This window comes from Gallus gallus, chromosome 1 (assembly GCF_016699485.2).
Source record: "Gallus gallus isolate bGalGal1 chromosome 1, bGalGal1.mat.broiler.GRCg7b, whole genome shotgun sequence".
NCBI lineage: Eukaryota > Metazoa > Chordata > Aves > Galliformes > Phasianidae > Gallus > Gallus gallus.
In genome coordinates, this window is record NC_052532.1 from 67,711,487 (window position 1) to 67,731,457 (window position 19,971).

Sequence of the window (19,971 nt, forward strand, 5' to 3'; positions counted from 1 at the left end):
ACAGAGCTTGAAGACTAGCATGAAGAGTAACTACTTTTCTGTTTTTTTCAAGCTGACAGCCAAATAGGAAAATTGATTCACACTGCAGATTTAAGACAAATACACCAGAAGTGTGAATTTTATCAAGGCATACATACTTGGAGTTTCAAGGTCACAAAAAAATGCTTTATATTGATAGTTTGCTTGTGGTATTGAGGTTAAGAGATAGGAAGAGAAGCTGCTGTTTAAAATAACATATTCCCAACCACACCATGTGTCTGACAGATAAGATGCCAAGAAAAATAAATGTTTTTACAGTGCTGAACAGAACCAAAATAGTATTCTGGCTAAACACAGCACATGATTTTAATGTACATTCACACATACTTCGTGTGAACAGCACAGCAATTGCCAGCTCCTACCATCAGCAGGGAGGAAAATCCATATGCTTGGGTACCCAAAGGTCTCAGGTCTTAGCACTGATCAGCAATAGCTCCAGATGGCTCACGGGGCTGGGCTCCGCATGGATGCCTGTGATGAAGGCTACTCCTACGTCAAAGCTGCCACGGGTGTAAGGAGAAGGAAGGTGACCAACAGGCCCTTGTCCTTCTCATGTCATACCAGGGGCAGCACTGGCACAGGTTCTCACTGCATTTTGATACCTTTGAAAGACTTCTCCTTCATGTTGATGTGGAAGTCTTCTAAGAGGGTTCGGCACAACATGCACTTCCTTGTGGAGATGTGTTGGGATAAGGCAGCAGAAAGGCTGGCTGCCTATGCAAAGCTGTAAGTAGCAGATCTGACACATCACTGCCCAATTTGCAAGTGTAAATCAGGTTTGTTTGGGCATGCAAAGCATGAAAAAGATAGGAGTGACACATGAGCAAATTCTCAAAACCACCTAGCTCTCAGCACAGCCTGGGTTAATATGTCAGGCCAAGCCTCAGTTTCCTTAGCTCTGCTTCACGACAACTGCACTAACTTATCTCAGCTGATGATTCTAAGTCTAGCCAGGGGAAGATGCTCCCTCCCTCTCTATAGAGTTGGAATACATTTTGGTGCTCTTACTGAGTCTCAAAATTGTAGGGCAATGCTCATATAAAACATGCAAGGCAAAACTGTTAGCTATTGAGATGACTTCCTGAACTTTGTATCAGCAGGGAGCTGTATCTGCTTTGCAACATTAGAAGTCCATAGTGCCTGGACAGTACACTGAATGCCTACACTTCCTGTGAAATACATGTTCACGTGTTCCTTCTGTGTTCCTCATTCTCTGTCTAGCTGGAAAACGAGTGAGTTCATTCTGTTTTATTTTAATTTTTGCTTTCTTTCAGCTGATGTATTTTCTGCTGAGTGCCCTGGCTCTGGTTCTCTGTGTCGTGGCAGTGGCTTTTGCGGCCCACCATTATCTGCAGATGACAAAATTTACTTGTGACACTGTCCTCGAGTCCTGCCAGTGCAAACTGGACACCGTAGACCCCCTCAGCAGGACCTTCGTCTACCAGGATGCCGCTGACTGCAGCAGTGTCACCAGCATGCTCAGCCTCTACCTGATTCTGCAGATGGTGCTCAACCTGCTTGCAGCTCTGGTGTGTCTGTCAGCGTGCTTCATTATGTGGAAACACAGATACCAGGTCTTTTATGTGGGTGCTCGGTTCTACCCTTTAACTACTACTGAGTGCCAGCAACAGAAAGTGTAGGGTTTGCGTTGGCAGGGCCTGTAGCCAGGGAATGGAAAGTGTCAGCATTCTGCCACCATAGACGCCACACATGGATCAATGTTTTTAAGGTTTTTGAGAAGGAAAAACATTCACATGTTTAATGAATATATTTTTCAATCATTTTGTATGTCAACCCTTGCAAAAAGTCCCTAGTGAGACTATATAGGGGTCACCTAACATTCTGAAGATGCAACCGTAGTGATACTCACCAAAGAGCATCTTCACTAGCCATAAACAATACGAGAGCTTAAAAAGTCATTGGGAATTGATCTGAAGGGCTACAGCTGTTTAGAAATAGGGTCTATTTCCCTCACTGGTAGATATTCATTCTTGCCTTCAGAGAAGATATACAACTTTCTACCAGATGAAGATCTCATCCAAACTGCTTTATTATAATTATGCTGATAACGCTTAGGGAATATACTGTGTTTTGGATGCACCAATGGGAATTTACGGTACGGAAAAGGAACAAAAGAGGTCAAGACCTCTTCAAATGCAGGCTGAGATCAGCAGCAGAAGTGACTATGTTAATGACTACCATATAAAAGATGTTTCAGAGTGACTGGTGATGGCAGTTACCCAACCCAACTATGAACAAACACCAGTTTCAGTGGGTTTGCTGATGGTGATGGGGTGGGCAATGCCTCAGACCCCAGATATTTTACAAACGAGTGCTCGGTGCTTTGTGAGAAAAGATCAATTTAAGGAACCTTGAGCTGAGCTCCTAGGATGGAGGTCCTTAAATCACTAGTCACATCGAATGCCCTGCTGTAATTGCATGCTTCCAAACCCAGCATCGGGCCAGTTCTACCAATTATATTCTCTGCGCAACAAGCCAAATGCATTTTTGGTGTAACTCCTCTGAAGACAATCAGCCTTACGCACCAGCTGTGGATTTGGGCCAACAGCCCTGAAAGATAACATCCCTGCAACAATCCATGTTTTTAAAATGGGATAGAGGGAAGGAAGCAAGAAGAGACTGCCAGTCTACCAAAGACATCAATTGTAAATAATGAGGGCAAGAGAATAACAATTTCTTTAAAAGCAGCATAGAATAACAATCCTTGTTCAGTGCTCTTTCACCCTGAATGCATGACTCTGAAAGTGCTTTACACATTATTAGCCTTATACCAGGATGAGCATGCTGGCTTGTCTCTCCACCAGCTCAGCGTGTGCTCTCCATTGACAGGAGCAGCTCTGGTCAGCAGCATTGGGCACTGCTGCCCAGTATTGACACCAGGTAAATGCAGCTGGCACTCACACACTGTCATCGTTTGGGATTTCCTGATCCCTGCCAGAGACAGGGTATCTCTGAGGTGGAGTTGAAAAAACCCCGTGCCAGAAGAACCGCGCCACTATCATTATCAGCAAGGAGGAAGCAAGCAGAATTTGTACAAGGCTTTAAACAAGCAAAAACTTTCTGTTTCTGCTAAAAAAAAAAAAAAAAAAAAAAAAAAAAAAGCCACCAGTGAGTCAAAAAGCTGGGCTGGCAAAAAAGCTTGTTGTATAAGCAGCTCTAATCCTACCCAAAGAGTGCCTTCCATGCAGCGATCACGCAGTGAGCACACATCACCCCAGGCTAGACCAGCACGCCACCAGCATCAGAGAACCACAGTGTGGATCACTCTCCTAAGGTCCACCTTGAGGAAAGTCCTCATCTTTCTGTCTCAGAAACTTCTAGCACAGACATACCTAGCATTCTAGCATCAGTCACCGAGGTGCTCTCTGCAAGATGTGAAGTTGGGACCTTTTGAAAATGAAAGTTTCAAGACCAGCTCCCAAACAGCCATTTTTCTGTACCAAAACCCAAGTGACACTAGGAATTGTGGCAGTAAGGGGACATTTGCAAGCACTCCTGCTGGTTATCCACACACTGCCACTGATACTAAGTCCCAGATTGGACTCTCAAGCATACTTAGAGCCAGCACATAGTGGCCCAGTGAGGTGGGACCTGGTAGGAAGCAGCCCATCTCTTGACTTTGGTGGAGCATTCTGCAATCATCACTGGTGGACCAGATCCCATATGAGACAGATACATAGGTTTGGGGGCTTCCTCCCGTCCTTGCCATCAGTCTCTGTATCCCAATGGCTGATGAAGCTAGAGGAAGGCTCTGCTGGCAGAGCCCCTTCCTAAATGGCCTGGGTGCCTACCTGGGATATCTTCTGGGGCAGCCCCTGGGGATTTTGAGATGCCAACTGGGGATTGGTGGGGAGGGATACAAGTGATGGGGAAGGGAAGGGAAGAGAGCCTGCTCTGCTTAGGAAGCCACTTTAATAACAGCATTTTAATCACAGCGCACTCCCTGCTTTGAGCCACCACTGCCAAATTTGGTTCACTCTCTGGTGCATCACAGTGTAACCCTTCACTCTAGAAGAAAACAGTATTCGTTGTATGTTCTATGGGTATTCTAATGCTTTATGAATAAATATGGAGCATTTTGATCTAGCAAAGAATAACTTTCGTATTTCCTCTTCATATAGCTCAAGAGCATAAAATGAAAACAGAGAGGAGAGGCCAGGAAACAGACACAGCAGCATGTGGAAACATTTTTCTCCTGGATATAGTTTTACAATGCATTTTACTCTAATTAGGAATTTCAGAAAGCATTAATTATAGGATTAGTACCCGGCACAGCACATTCAGACAGCTCCCAGCCTTTCCCAGTGTTGGGGAAACGTGTATGGACTGCACCAGGAGGCACAGTGGGATCTGCAGGCACGGAGAGGACAGGGGTGTTGAAGAAAAGGACTTTTTAGAAATTATTATTCCTGGAAATGTTTTCTCTCGGTGAATTGCACACGATGGGGCAGGAGTAGACCACTCTGACACGCAGAAATTGTGAGGGGCCCTATGTAATTTGCTCTCAAAACCCAGGTGTGATTCTCATTTGCACCCTGGCCACTTTATGCTGTTTTCGCAGCATAAAGGGGCTGTAAAGATGGCATCGATCATTTTTACACCTACTTTATGGCCATTTTACACGGCTAAAAGGGCCCTTTGTGTAAATGAGAACTCAAGCCCTACAGGACTTAATGGAGAGGAGTTCTTTTCCACAGACAGCGCGAGACCCTCTGATAGGGTCTATTAGCGGGGTATAACTCTCCGTTGAGTTTTATAGCTCAGCTTAGAGAGCATCAGTCTCGATTAAATTCAGTTCCGCAGAACTCTTCCAGAGGCTGACAGCCCCGCTGACACGGCTTTCCCGCCCAGCGCACGCACACCCGCCGCTGCGGCACCCATCGCTGCCGTGTGTGAAAGGAGAAGCGGTGGCCGCTGCCCCGCTCCAGCTCTGAGGCACTCGGTGCAGCGCTATGCAAATACCGGAGCGACAAGAACGGCAACGAAAAGGGAACCGAGACGCAGCGCCGAGCTGACATGGCGCACTGGCGGCCCGAGCGGGTGCCACGGTGGCAGGGCCGCGGAGGGCTGCGCTCTTCCTCCTCCTCCTCCTCCTCCTCTCACTGGCCCGGCACGAAGGGGAAGCGAGGCTCTCAGCCACCTCCCGCCGTGCCTTCACGTGGTCCCCATCTGCGCAGGGCCAGCCCTGCGTGGGCACTTCTTGGAGCCCTGCCTGAAAGCCAGCGCTGAGCGAGAGGCTGGAAACCGTCCTCAACTCACAGGACAGTATTTTTTTTCTTTCCCCTTTTTTTATTTTTAATTTCTTCTTTTTCTTTCTTTTTTTTTTTTTTTTTTGCTCGCACTGCCAGCCAGTGCAATGCTTCCTCTGGGGCCTTTTGAAACAGAAAACACGCCGCTAGCGTGTGAGAGGAGCCGCAACTCACGTCCTCTATATTTAGAAAGCCAGGATGTCATACCTCCCCTTGAAATTTTCATAGTCCCCTGCACCCCACCCACCCACACACGTACTCGTGCTTGCGTCTGGAAATGTTTGTCGATATTAGCACGGGGTGTTGGCTTAGGGGGATTCAAGGGAGGTGCAGAGCAACAACAGCGGTGCGGCCCTGAGCGCAGGGCCTCCTTAAGGATGTGGGCTGTGGGCCTGGCCCGGCTCCCGGGGCACAGAGATGGGAGTTGTGGCACGGTCCAGTTCGAGGGTCTCGGCCTGTGGCACAGCTCCTGAGGCAGTCCCAGGTTTTGGGGCTCATGGAAGCCCCCCGAAAGTGTTACGTCAGGTAGTGCTGAGCACGCAGCTGGCTGCTTCTCCCCACCTCCATCTGGTGCAACTGCATGCACACATGGGCTGGCTGCTGCGGCACCTGGAGCAAGGCCTCGCAGGAGGTGAATTCTGGGGCTGCTTTGCCCACACAGCTACCCTAATAGCAGTTTATTTATCTATTTATTGCTTTTTGCTACCCTGCTGCCTCCTGCAATCTCTAATCTGTAGTGTTTATCCTCAGACTGGTTCTGTAACTGAGCGTTATAAAGAATGATTGCATCCACAAAGGCTAAGGCACATTTTTCTTCTTTCTTTTCTGCTCAATTTCCATGCCTTTGTCTAAGGAAACAGGCAGAAGACTCATCTAAACTTCAGGCTTGGTGAGAGGAGATTTTTTTCTTGTTTTCTCCAACAGCTGTGGGCAATGCATATTTCACTTGCTACCGTACTCTCTCACCTTCCACAGAGCCAGCTCTGCATTACAGTGTAGCTCCGGAGGCGTGCTCACAGCGGCTGACTGCAGGCACAGGAGGGAGCAAGATCCATCTCCAACTGCTCCTCTCTCCACAAACCAGCCCTGGCTAGTGGGGTAGCTGCTCACCAGGGCTTGGGTGCTTCTGCTGCCAGCCGCAGGGCCACACCTCGCACGCTTTGCAAACAAGCTGAGGCCAAGCCAGGAAGGCAGTCTGCAGCAGATGATTTGAGCACACACTCATCCTGCAGTCAGATGCACTACAACTGGCAAGCATTGGGCTGACCTCAAGTGACTGGAGATGCAGAGTGACACTGGCTGAGGCAGCCCTGGTCTTGTGCTCCTCTAGAGATGAGGTATCCACAGCCTCTCTGGGCAGCCTGTGACAGTGCCTCACCACCCTTTAAGTGCAGAATTTCTTCCTCATACTTATTGTAAATCTCCCCTCTTTTAGTTTAAAACCATTCCACCTTGTCCCTACACTCTGCACTCTACCCTACACTCTGACAGGAGTCCTTCTTCCCCTTTCCTGTAGGCCCCCTTTAAACATTGGAAGGGCACTACAAGGTATCTTCAGAGCCTCCTCTTCTCCAGGTTGATCAAGCTCAGTTCCCTTAACCTTTCTTTGTATGAGAGGTGCTCCAGCTCTCTGTGCATATTTGTGGCCTCCTCTGGACCTGCTCCAACAGCTTCACATCTTTCTTGTGCTGGGGGCCCCAGGCCTGGATCCAGTACTGCAGCTGGGGCCTCACAATGTCAGAGCAGAGAGGGACAATCACCATCCTCTCCCTGCTGGTCACCCCTCTCTTGATGCAGCTCAGGATACAGCTGGCCTTCTGGACTGCAAGTGCACACTGCTGGCTCCTGTTGACTTTTTAATCCACCGAAACCCCCAAGCCCTTCTCCTCAGGAATGCTCTCAGTTAATTCTCTGCCCAGCCTGTCTTCATGTTTGGGATTGCCTTTACCCAAGTGCACCTTACACTTGATCTTGTTGAACTTCATTTGAACGAGGTGGGTTTTTAACCCCATTTCACTCTCTGCATCTGGGAAGGGAAAACTCTATTTTTAAACTGTCCACAGCTGACTGAATAGGGATTTCTTCTTAATTCAGTGTAGTATTTGTCTTTCACCAAAACTGCGATGAGATGAAGCCTTTACTTGATCCATCCTGCATCAGGCTGGCTAGGGGCAACACTCTTGCGGCTGAAGCCACACACACACAGAGGGGTACAGTTGCCACACTCACGTCTTCTTTGGGACACGGTATTAAGCCTGCTAGGTGACACTATTACAGGGATATGGTCCAGACGATTGAGCAGCTGGTGACCCAGGGCCATCATGTGCTCCATCCCTGAAGCTACACTCATTCATACAACATTGGTCTTAGTCACCAGCGATTTGGCAGGATGGTTTGGGGAACAGCTGTGATGAAATTAATTCAGAGCAGACATCTCCACTTTCCCTTCCACCTTGTGAACCCAGGGTGAGGAGCAGCACGTGCACGTGGGGAACTGTGGGGAGCCGACGGAAAAGCGAAAGCTTCCCGTCTGGTTTCACTGTCTGAGCCTGCCATATTTCTGAGGAACAACAAAACAGCACAGAAAACAAAGTATTACTGGTAAGGAAGTCAGGAATAGAGGCAAGACTGTATTTGTGCTGGGTCCATCCCACTAGTGGGAGTCACACAAGCACCCCAGTGCTGCATCAGGCAGGGACCCAGACAGCCAGGTTTCTCAATTGATATTCTTCACTGTTGACACAGGAATTGAAATTTGTAATCTTGACCAGGAGGAATGACAGCTTATGAGTTGTGCTCACATATCCCTGTGCATAGATTCAATATTTTCCTCATGTACTGGAGGAGATGCTAGCAAAATGATCTGCTTCTGAATCAGTAGGACTTTCATGTTCAATTTGTTTCTAATAAAACTTATCTCACTTGTTCCACTTGGATCTCCGTGTTTCCCTTGCGGACAAGTGTTTTGTTCCACATCCTCCACTGGCCCTTTCACCCCACATCATCAGTGGCTCTGGAAAAGGCACCCAGGACAAGTGCAAGCAACCCCCACTTTTTGCCCCACAACTTGCTAAATGGCCTCAGAGATTACTCCTGAGCTTTCCTGAAAGTGTGCTTGAGTCACTGATCACACGATTGTTTGCAGCAAATCGTCAGAACTTGCAGAAAGCTAGTGCTCGAAAATCAAATGGGCCTTCTGAGCTGATTGCCCAATGGTACGTCATTAACCAAAGCACTTGGCTGTGTGAATGGGCAGGCTCCAGCCCTGCAAGTCCTACCACCCAAATCCTTGGAGTTCCACTTGAATAAGGGAAGATCCAAGAGCATTAGGCAGCATAAATGTCTTAGATACAAGACTTGAATACACACTAAGTACATTTGCAGGTGATACTGAATTAGGAGGATCTGTTGACTCTCTCAAGGGCAGAGAGGTCTTGCAGAGAGATCTTGACAAATTGGAGGGTTGGGAAATTACCAGTCATGGAGAACAGACTGAATACGTGCCAGTGTGTCCTGGTAGCTGAAAGGGCAAACCGTGCCCTGGGGTGCATCAGGCCCAGCACAGCCACCAGGCAAGGGAAGGGATTGTCCTGCTGTGTGGCCGCACCTGCAGGCAAGTTTGGGCACCACCATATAGAAAGGACATAAAACCATTAGAGAGCATCCAAAGGAGGGCTGCAAAGATGGAGAAGGGTCTGGAGGGCAAGGTGTATGAAGAGTGTCTAAGGCCCCTTGGTGTGCTCAGCCCAGAGCAGAGGAGCTGAGGGAGGCCTGATGGCAGCTGCAGCTCCTCACAGGGAGCGGAGGGGCAGCGCTGAGCTCTGCTCTGTGTGACAGCGACAGGGCCCGAGGGAACGGCATGGAGCTGTGTCAGGGGTTAGGAAAAGATTCTGCACCAGAGAGTGACTGGGCCCTGAAACAGGCTGCCCAGGGCGGTGATCATGGCCCCAGGCTGCCGGTGTTCAAAGAACATCTGGACAGTGCTCTCAGACATAGGGTTTGAATTTTAGGTTGTTCTGTGTGGAGCCTAGAATTGGACTGAATGATCCTTGTGGATCCCTTCCACCTTGGGATATTCCATGAATCTGTGATTTTATGATTCCAACAAAGTTAGTGGGGGACAGATGGCCATAATGTGCCTTGGTGCCTTGCTACCTTTTTCCATGAGTGTGCCCAGGAGTACAACATGGAGGCCACAGTTATGGGCTAAGGTTCCCTGGGGACAGGTGCAAGCAATGCCCTTTACTTTTATGTATTTTTTCCTACCAAAGGTAACATGTTCACTTGGAATTTGGAAAGGGTTTCAATGGCCTTGAACCAGTATGTAGGGAATTCATTCTCACATGCTCCTAGCTGTGGGCTAGGCAGTATTTCCAGTGCTTAATACAAAGCATTAACAGACTTTCTGCATCACACTGGAGGCAACCAACACTAGCTGTTGGAGAAAGTGAGTTGATTAAGGGATGAAAACACAAGCAGTTGTTATCACAAATCTTTCCACATGATGGTCTCAACTGAAGCATGTTGATTTTGGACAATCTTAAATAACACAGCCTCTAGTATTGGCAGCAGTGTATATGAGCCAACTCAAGAGAATAAGCCTGATTTGAAGGCGACTGAAATCAGTGCGTTGACTCCTCCCGGACTTCCCCATAGGAATCACCCTGAGTTTAGAAGATGTTGCAGTTCAGCGCGTTGGTTTGGGCTGGATATTAACCAGGTCTTAGAGTGATTACTTTGGGAAAAATATACTGACATTGTCACTGAGACAAGTGGAAACATGGGAGCTGCAGCTAATAGGCATAGCACCAAATGAAAATCAGCTGGCTCACGGATAGCTGAACAGTCAAGGGAAAATGCACCCATTTATAATGAGCTCCCTTTGCCTGAATGAATTTCATAGTGCAAGTTGTGATTTGAAGAGGAAGAGAAGAAGGACGTCAGGAACATATTTCAGGCAATATGAGAAGAAAAAATATGTGGCTTTTGTCCCATCAGTACACATGTGGTGCAAGCTGGGTCAGAGGAGTTTAAACCTGGCTTCCCCTTGCCCTTCTCCTGCCTTTTTGCTCCATCGCTCTATGCTAGCATTATCTGAGCTGCTCGGTCCTCAGCAAACACCCAAGTAGCCAAAATATGGGCAGGATTATTGCCATAACCAAAAGAGCCAATGAATGAAATAAGGCGCTTGTTTCCTGGAGCAGAGGGAGGGGAAGTGCAGGGTATTTAAACATTTCTCTGTGGTGTTTGAAACCCACCTTGACTAGAAGCAGTCCCTCAGCTTGCACAAACCACCAGCATCCCTTTGACGTCAATTGGCAGCTGGCTGGCCTGCCTGTCCCACAGCTGGCTGCTTCAGTGGGAGCAAACAGCTTGGACTGGGAGGGAGAGAGGTGACAGAAGGCACGCTACAGCCCTGCAGAGTTCCCCTCAGGGTGTGTTTCTCTCAGCCATTGCCCACAGTATCCCTTCCAGATGCAGAAGTGTGCATGCCACTCGCTATGAGCATCTCCCAGGCTCATGGTGGTGGTGGAGCTGCTGAGTGATGGAGACCTCAGTGGAGATTGAGGGAGGTCTCTGTACCGAGAACCTTCATTGGGGCTCACGGCCCCATTGGTGTCCAGCCACTCTGGTGTCCAGAATTTCCTATGCTTCAGGGTGCCCCTGGGGTGCAGGCAGCAAGTGCTGCACCCATTTTGGCTTGACCAAGCCAAAGCTGTTGTGGAGGCAGCTTAGCAGGAAATGGGTTGCTTAGTTTTTTTTCTTTTTGGAAATACATCAGCTCTCTGACTTACTGACAGCCCAGGCAGGGAAACTCTGCCCATGAACGTGTTGTGGTCTGGAAGAAAAGTCATCCTCTGCAGAGCCAGGGGTTGGGACTTGGGGTTTGCGCACGATTTCCTTGGCAGAAGGAAAGCACTGCTTGTGCTGGGCCATCCATACATGGATCCCATGGGATAGAGGAAGGCGGCAGCTTGCAGCTGGCTAGCCTCACTGGAGCACGTTTTGTGATCCCAGCCTCAGACCAAACGCATCCTGCAGACGGTGGGGACAGTCATGGCACATAAATGTTGTGCCCTGCCACTGTTTGTAGGAGGAGCCATCCAGCTATAGTGAGCTCAGGGAAGGGGTCAGCTGCACCAGGGATCATCACTGAGCATCATGCACCACTGCATTCCTGGACTGCATTTTTCAGCAACAGAAAAGCAACCAGCCCTTTTGCATTTCTCACCTGAAAAGTTTTAAAAGGCATTGAGTTTCAAAGAAGAGGGGGCTCCAGAGCCCCTGCAAAGCATCATTTCTTAAGCTGTCCTGGGATGAACACCCAAAATGAAGGCAGCTATTGTTGCTGATCCATTTTGAAAGTGAAAGCATAACAGACCATTCATTTCTGGAACTCTTTACTTACCCGGGATGAGGGCTGATAGAGGGCTTGCAGCTCTGGGTATGATACGGGCATCGACTGAGCTGATGGCCTGAATTTTCACAATCAGTATTTATTTCAGGAAAAGGGGATGCTGTGTAGGTTAGTGACCGCAATTAAAAACTGTAATGGTCAAAATAGGTTGGAAGTGGGCGTTTCCAAAGGAAGAAAACCTTTCCCAACAGCATGGTTGTTGCTTCAGCAGCTGTGTTGCTATTTCTCTTTACATGTCTATCTCAAAGACCGCTTTGTGGTGGACCTTTTTCCTAACAGCTCTAATGCAGCTCAAGCCAGGCAGAAGCCTCCTCTGGGACTTGCAGCTTGAATGTCTTCATGGTATGGAACAGAGAGACACAAATCCCAAACCCAATATAACCATTTTCAGTTGAAATGACCATTGAAAAGAAAAACCACAACAACAACAAAGCAGAGGGTCCAGATGACTCTACGTGGTGACAGAAGAAGTCCCACTTTCAAGACAGGACACATTTAGCAACCGACTGAATGCTGTGGGCTGAGCGGATGGGCAGCTGCCCCACTGGTGGCATGGTGCCACCAAACCCGTGGGGAGTGCTCACACTGGTCAGGTGTTTCCATGAGCAGAACCTCTCAAGAGCAGCTGCTTGCCAAAATAGACACCACGTAGTAAACCGAAAAAGAAAGCTGCCCATCTGGCTCAGCGGTGGGATGAACGCTCGCTATCAGAAACAGCCAGAGAGTGTAGGAGGGCACAGCTGGCAGGTGCCTCAACCTGTGATGGATGATCGGCTGGCTGGGAGGCGGAACATGCTGCTGTCCTTTATCTTCCCAGAAGCAGTCGTCCCTGTGCAAGACCCTATCCCTGTCCCCACCACCTTGTCCTCCCAGAGATGCCCTCAGTGAGGATGCCCACTGGGTCCTGATGGCCAGAGGGAGTTACAAATCAAAACAAACTGCACACATTTCACCAGTGCTGAAGTGAAGCTGGAAATAATGAATCAGTCCCTCCTGCCTTAAATCACAAGATGGGTGCCCGGGTCAGCAGGGTGGCTTTCTGTGAGTGTGATGCTTGGGGGTGGCCCCTTCCTCACCTCTGGAGGCTTTTGGCTCCTCTGCATGAAGATATGAGTGTATGTGCTACAGATGCCCAGCCCTTATGCAATGCTGCACCCAGGGAGCTGAGTCCCAGCTAAATGAAGACACTGCCAGGATGTTGTGCAAGTGGCATTTGCAGCAATGCGGGGCATCACACGGGCAAATCTATCTCCTCCGGAGGAAAGTGTAGAAGCACAACACAAAACTCTGTGCTCCCTACCTCTACAAGCATCAGACCATACCCATCCTGTGCATCAGAAACCTGAGTGCGACAAGCAGCTCAGGCCACTGGCAGGGGACTAGAGGTGGCCATGTCACCTGTCTGCAAGGATCAGGACGGCCCTAGTTTCCTTATCTTTCTCCTGGGCTTCTCCAAGTTGGAGACTCCATCACTTCTCTGGCAACCTGTGTCAGGGCTTTGTTACCTGCACAGCAGAGAAGTACTTCCTGGTGTTCAGAAGGAATATCCTGTGCTCCAGTTTGTGTTCATTGCCTCTGGCCCTGGCACTGAGCACCACTGGAAAGCCTGTATCTGTCTTCTTTGCACCCTTCCTTCATGTGTTGATACACACTGATAAGAGATGGGGAGATCTGCTGCTGGTGGCTATTTGCTCCTGTGATGACTGTTTGTTTCCATCTGTAGAACAGATGATGCTGAACACTATGGAAGGCAAAAATCACTCAGAAAAAAACAGTTCCCAGGGCACTTGGTGAGGGAGGAGGGAGAATAATGGGGAGAATTCGCTCATCTCTTATCCTTCCCTGTCATATGGAAGGCACCATGTGATAGAGGAATTCCCTCAGCCGAGCGCCCAGACCCAACAGCTGCCTGCTGGGATCCAGGCCCAGAGCAGGCTTTCTCAGCTTGAGACCAGTTTCTATCATCTGGGTCATTCAGGAACCAGAAGAGCAATGTTGTGTGCCAGTAGCAGGAAACAGCCCCCTGGCTTCCTTCCCACACTCTGCTACTGTCTTGCTGTATGGCCCCGGGTCCTGCTTCCAGCCGTCTCACTGCTGGAGCTGCAAGCAGGGATTCAGGTCTCCTGCTTGCAAGCAAGAGCATGAATCATGTGGTGTAAACCCACTGGAGTCAGAGCGACATTTCTGATTTACACCAGTATAAATTACTGCCTCTGCTTGAAAAAATAGTTGTTATGCTGGATGGCGTCCCAACAGCTCTGCAAAGAAGGGAGTGGGTGCAGTACCTCATCAGTGGAATTACTGATTTATTCACTGCCAGCTACCATGCAGCCTCTTTACTTGTGCTAGGCAGAAGAGGACATGAGTGTCTGTGGCCACTTCGGAGCTGGGACCAAATGGAGTACCAGCAAGCTACTGTGGGGCAATGCAGGGAGCTAGCTGGAGGCAAAAAGGTTCAGCAAAAAAAGCCTTTTGCCTGTATTAATATTTGAAACACAGGGCGATAAGATCTCTGCTGTGGATGGTGGCTCTAGAGCACCTGGTGCTGTACGATGGACAAGCTGTCTGCTTCTATCGAAGAAGTATATCCCATCAGGGGACCTCTGGTACCTGATGTGAGCCATGGGGAGGACAGCTCAGGGAGAGAGGTCACAGCCCTGCAGGCGTGACCCTGATGCCAGAGCTGTCAGGAAGACGTCGATTGCCTCTGCTTGCGAGAACACTCTTATTTGTGGGTAAAAATCAGTATCTAGTCTCCAGCCACCATCAATCTGCCATCTCTCGTTGCTGGTTAATTCACTTAAAGGGCTCTGAAAAAATATATATATAACTAAAAAGTCTTTTTGTTGTTAGTCACCTTCCAGTGATGTATAAATGCTCTGACAGATAATTATCAGTGATATTGATTCTAACTAGGACAGGGAATGAACAGGTGAGTGCAAAATAGAAAGTTATTTATAAAGACGTAATTGAAACAAAATCCATCCTGCAGGACTGAGAGTTAAAGTGTTTTTTTTTTTTTTTTAAAAAAAAAAAAGGTCTTAGCTGTTATTTCTCTGCACAGTTCTTTGCTGACTTTGAATGCTTGATGAGCTTTGGTGGCAGAAGGCCACCTCCCTGAGCACGGCCTGCACTGCGTCTTCATGGAGTGCTGGGACACAGAGGGCTGGGGTGGTTGGAGCCAGCCCTGCTGCTCATTCCCCAGGCAAAGCAGGTCCTCTCAGAGCTAAGCTAAGGCCATCTCTTCTTCTGAAGCTTCAGGTTGTTATTTTCGTGCTGGTTTATTTTCCCCTCTTTTTTGTTAGCTGCTTTCTGATGAAGCCTCCAGAGCACACTCCCAGCAGGCAACTTTTCCTCCTCCCACCATTCCTAGGCAGAAAGGACGACTACCCCATGCCTTTTCCATCACAGTGGGGTACAGGAAGAGCCTTGTGCAGTCCTGGAGCATGGCACACAGGGAATGCAACCAGGGGACAGGGCAGGCAGCAGGCTGAGTAGTGGCAGGAGAGCTACTGGAGTGACCCTTGTAAAGGAGAGGCCTGCTGGGCAGTAGAGCCATGGTGCTTAATAACAATGTCTCTTGAGCTTCTATAGGCTGAAATAAAGATCCAGCATGGCAACAGTTGAAAATACGAATGAAAAGCCACCAGAGAAAGAGACCCTCAGCCCAAGGCAGAGAGGCACAAGGTCCAGCAGCCCGAGCTGGCGCTTGTTCCACAGTCCACAGTGAGACATCAACAGGCAGGCTGTATTTTAAAAACAGAAGCCATACTGTTACTGTCACCAGTCTGGTTGGTGGTACTCCTTGCAGTGCTGGGACATCGTGACGTGCTACCACTGCTGGTGAGTCTCCTCCGAGCAGCAGCACTGCAGTGGCTTGTCAGTCCCCAGCTACAGACCAGCCTCCTGCAGGCCTGAGAGCTGCGTGCCCCACCACCGCCCTCATGAAGGCCCTCTGCAGCCGTAGCACTGGGCTTGCTCCCACCAGCAGCTTTGAAGCCTCAACTGCGAGTCTTACAGCTTCCACCCTACACATCTTAAAGGGTAGGAGACCTCTTGGTGTATGCTTTGTGGTCCAGCAAGTCAAGGATGTGTACGCAGAGCCTCATCTCCACGTGGTCCTGGACTACCTGCCTGATGAAGGCTGTGGAACCTCCGGGGCTGTCCGCCTTTCAGGAGCCTTGAAAAGAAAGCAGGAAGGCTCACAAGCAGATGCGGTTCCTGTGCTGCTTCTGCCAGTGCTCTGCTCTCCAGACATCAGCTGTGGGGAAATGTTTAAAGCCCGCTGCAGCACCGTATTCCCGGAGTTTGTACGTAAACACTTTCTAAAAGCATGAGTGGGAGTGTGTAGCTCTTTCAGAGCAGACCGGATGGTTCTCTCACTTGACATCTCCTCTACTTGAAACAACATCACTTTGTTGAATTTTGTGGCTTTTTATGTGGAACAACATTAGCTCATCCAAGTCTGTGGTTTATTTGAAAATGAAATTCCGGTAAGCTTTTGTACCATCTGGCTACGTCCAATTGAATCAGGTTTAGCAAGAAGCCAGTGCGCACGTGTGCACAAACACATATACACCAGAAACATCATCATCACCACAGTCAGTAATCACAGGAAGTTTGACATCGTCAGGCACGGGGGGAGGAAAATCAGTGTCTGAATCGTGTTTGCTTTCTGTGGGGCTTGGCTTCTTCCAGCAGAGGGCATTTTGCATGCCTTCCCCCTGCTCCTCTTCTACCCCTTTCTAACTGTGGCAAGGTGTTTGGCGTGAGCTTCCAAGTGGATCCAGATGTAAATCAAACACAGCTGGATGAGCTGCCAGGCAGTGCGTTGCACCAAATTTACAACTGCTATCAAGTCATCACACTGATTTCAAAGGAGCCACTCTGATTTACACTGGCTGAGGAGCTGGCTGGGACTGAAGTATACAGGAGAGGGCCGGGGCCAAGGTGCTGGTGCTGCTTGCTCCTTGTAATAGCGGAGGTGTTTCATTAGATGGGAACAGCCCTGGAGTCTTGCTCCTGTGAGCCAGGAAAGAAATGGGACACAGCAAATTCTTGACAACTTGCCCAGTGTCACAGCACTCTGGCTGCTCATCCTCCTACAGTTGGGCACATGTGAGAGAAAATGTGGCCATCACCAGGGTACAGAGGAGGCCATCAGGAATTTATCTGTCCTCTGAACCCATGCAAGAGCTCTGCCCAGATGTCTTTCCCGGGGATTCCGTAACCTAGGTGCTCACAGACTGCTACTGATTGTGCGGGACGGTGAGGGCAAAGGAAAGCCAGTGCTAGGAAACATGAGGTGGTCTTCAGGACATGTAGGACAACTTCCTATGAGAGCCAAATGCCAAATTTGTTGGAGCCTCTAGGCAGGTTTCCACTACAGCAGGAATAGGGCCCCCACACATTCACCTCTGTAAATTAGAGGATAGGGGGTAAAAATGATTAAATAGAAACATAGAATCATAGAATTGTTTGAGTTGAAAGGAACCCTTAAAGGTCATCTAGTCCAGCTCCCTTGCAATGAACAGGGACACCCACAGCAAGATCAGGTTGCTCAGAGCCCCATCCAACCTGACCTTGAGTATCTCCAGGGATGGGGATCCACCACCTCTCCAGGCAACCTGTTCCAGTGCCTTAGCACTCTTACTGTAAAAGACTTGATCATTATATACATGTATTAAATACATGTCTTGGCTTAAATAACCTTGAAACAGACAGCTGTTTTTAACAACAAACAATGGAAATCCAGTGGGTGAGCTCTGACAGTGAGCTGGCATCACTGAAACACTCCTGAGCCATGCACACTGAGGACACTGCTCTCTCCAAGGGACGTCCCCAGCAGCAGCTTCAGTTTGGGATTGAGGTCCATAATTACGTAAGCAGGCTTTTGATGAAAATCAGGTTCGACATCTCCACATAGGATGCAGTGTTGCTTTTCAGCCTTGCATCGCATGCACGCAAAACTTGTGCAGGTACACCTGGAGGTGTTTTTCCCTGTGCTGGACAGAGAGACCGGGCCACTGACACCACCCTGTCCCCTTTGCAACCTACAGCTGCTCACGAGTAGGAATTTGGTTTACTTGCAAAGGCTTCTTAGGTTCCTGGTGAGACAAATAAAACAAAACCGGTGCCAGCAGCAAGGGTTTTTAATGGAGGAAATGTTTCTTAAAGGTAACCTCAGTGAAGCAGTGCAGTGGCTGGTCTGTGGACAGAAAGCTGTGTGATACTCCTGCTCTAATTCCTTTTTCACAAGGGTCGATTTTGAAAAAATAAATATATATATATAGGTTTGCCTCCAGCATATGCTGTACTAGCGTAGCAGCTCTTCAAGCACTGTGTTTTCCAGTGTGTGTGTGAGTGACAGCACAGAAAAGCAGCAGCTGTTACGTAAGGGAGCCCGATGCTTCCTTGGCAGTTGCAATGGCCTCACCGGCCTCCTCTGCCACATTGGCCATCAGAGGCTGTCACCTCTGGGGCAGAGGCTGCTGCGTCGAAGCATCACTGGGAACTCATTTGCACTGCTGTCCTATGACAAAGCCAGGAGGTAAAATGAATAACCAACCCCAAATAGGAATTAGTGCTGTATCATGGTTATTTTGCTTGTAAAGTCTATAAGGATTAAGAGCAGCCATTGCTTTGTAATGATCTGGTTGAGTTTTAATGAGTAGCTTAATCGTTTTATTTAGCAGGGGGATGCCCAATGAATTATTATGAAGCCAGATTTGGTACTTGGTTTCCTTTAATTTTAAGATGTAAAAGTCTGATTTGTACTGCCTGTAAATTTGCTGTATCTCAGCATGGAAATGCTCCTGAATAATTTAGGCTTTCTTTAAGGAGGCCAGCAATGTACCCTGAAAAGATTAATATTCAACAGAAGTCCATCGTCTAAGTAAACACATTTTTTTTTTCTAAAAGTGTATTCAGTTTTCATAAATTCCACTAATGGTTCAGAAACCTTCCTGGCTGATGTTCACAAGGTTGGTCTCTTTGCCTTTGTTTGTTTATTCATCAAGATGACTTCACCTGCATAAGGCTTAGACAACTTTGACCCCTTGAAAGGAAATGAGTGGACGTTCTTTGAACAGGGCTGAAAGAAAATAAGAAGGTACTTGGAGCCACCTGGAGAAAAGCCATCACAGGGCGCAATCCGCTCAGTGTCAGCTTGGCATGTGAACAGGACAGGGGTGGGATCACACCACAGGACATTGGTAGCTTGATTCCTGTGTTCCTGTGCTCTGGTTGGTAGGAGCCGTGCCATGGTCCATGGCCACTGCCAGGCCACGCGTTTCACATACTGGGCTCTTCTCTAAATGTTGAGATGGGACAGTCAGACACTAGGACTCCTGTATTTCCATTTTGACAATGAAATATGCTGAAATGTATGAAAGAGCCAAAGTCTGCTGAGCTTTAAGCTCAGGTACCAGCAAGAGAAAACAGATCCACCTACATCCGATAAATCTATAAGAAAGCTGATGTAGAGTCAGAAGAGACACATGGTTTACCTGCAACAAAGCTGATACTAGACTAGGTTATAAAACAAGCATCAGCTTTGAAGTTGGTGACTCTACCCATAAACCAAAACTGCAAAGGATGAATTTTGGACAATGAAGTCGTGGAGACAGATAGCAAGACACAGTGGGAAAGAATTCTAGTCTCAAAAACTGTTTTTCTAAAAGTAAATGCCCAAGACTTAGACTATTACAAAGGATAACTGCAGAGGCTGGAAGGAATGGGTGACTTATTAGAAATGGCCTGGCCTCACAAGGAGTCACTGGGCAAGTGGTTCTGGTATAAGTGATGATGCTCAGCACTTCTTGGAGAAGAAGTCAAGTCTCCTTAATTCTGGGCGGACCCCAGAGTGTCTTCAGCCTTGTGTCCAGCAATTGGGTTTGCCAGGACAGTACTTGAAGATGCAGCGCTTGTTTAGAGTACCAGAATTATTCCCACAACAGCAGCAGCTAACTCTCTGCCTCGTCTTCCCCTTGGAAATTCCCCTCTTGGGAAGTGTGGCAGAGGTTGGACTGCATGGACATTAGGAAGGGCCTGAAATAAGGGGTAGTGGGCAATGGCCACTTCCTGGGTCAGAGGGATCTGCAAATCGCCAAACAGTATGCAATACCGGCAGAATACTTTCTCTCATTTGGACATAAAGCTGGCTGCAAGAAAAAAGAATTTGGATCAAATTGTTTTTGAGGGTTTCATTTCTATTCCCTGGCTAATGAGCGTGAACATCGATGT

The 19,971-nt window shown here is 48.3% G+C and overlaps 1 protein-coding gene across 2 annotated transcripts in view; it reads left to right on the forward strand.

The window, feature by feature from the left end:
* Positions 1–4,146, forward strand: part of SSPN (sarcospan) — a 44,044-nt gene extending 39,898 nt beyond the window's left edge. For both annotated transcript variants that reach the window (XM_040705788.2, XM_416438.8), the window contains exon 3: positions 1,314–4,146. In XM_040705788.2, coding sequence (XP_040561722.1) covers positions 1,314–1,679 — 366 coding nt within the window. In that variant the 3' untranslated portion in view covers positions 1,680–4,146. The remainder of the gene's footprint in view (positions 1–1,313) is intronic.
* Positions 4,147–19,971: the final 15,825 nt, after the last annotated feature.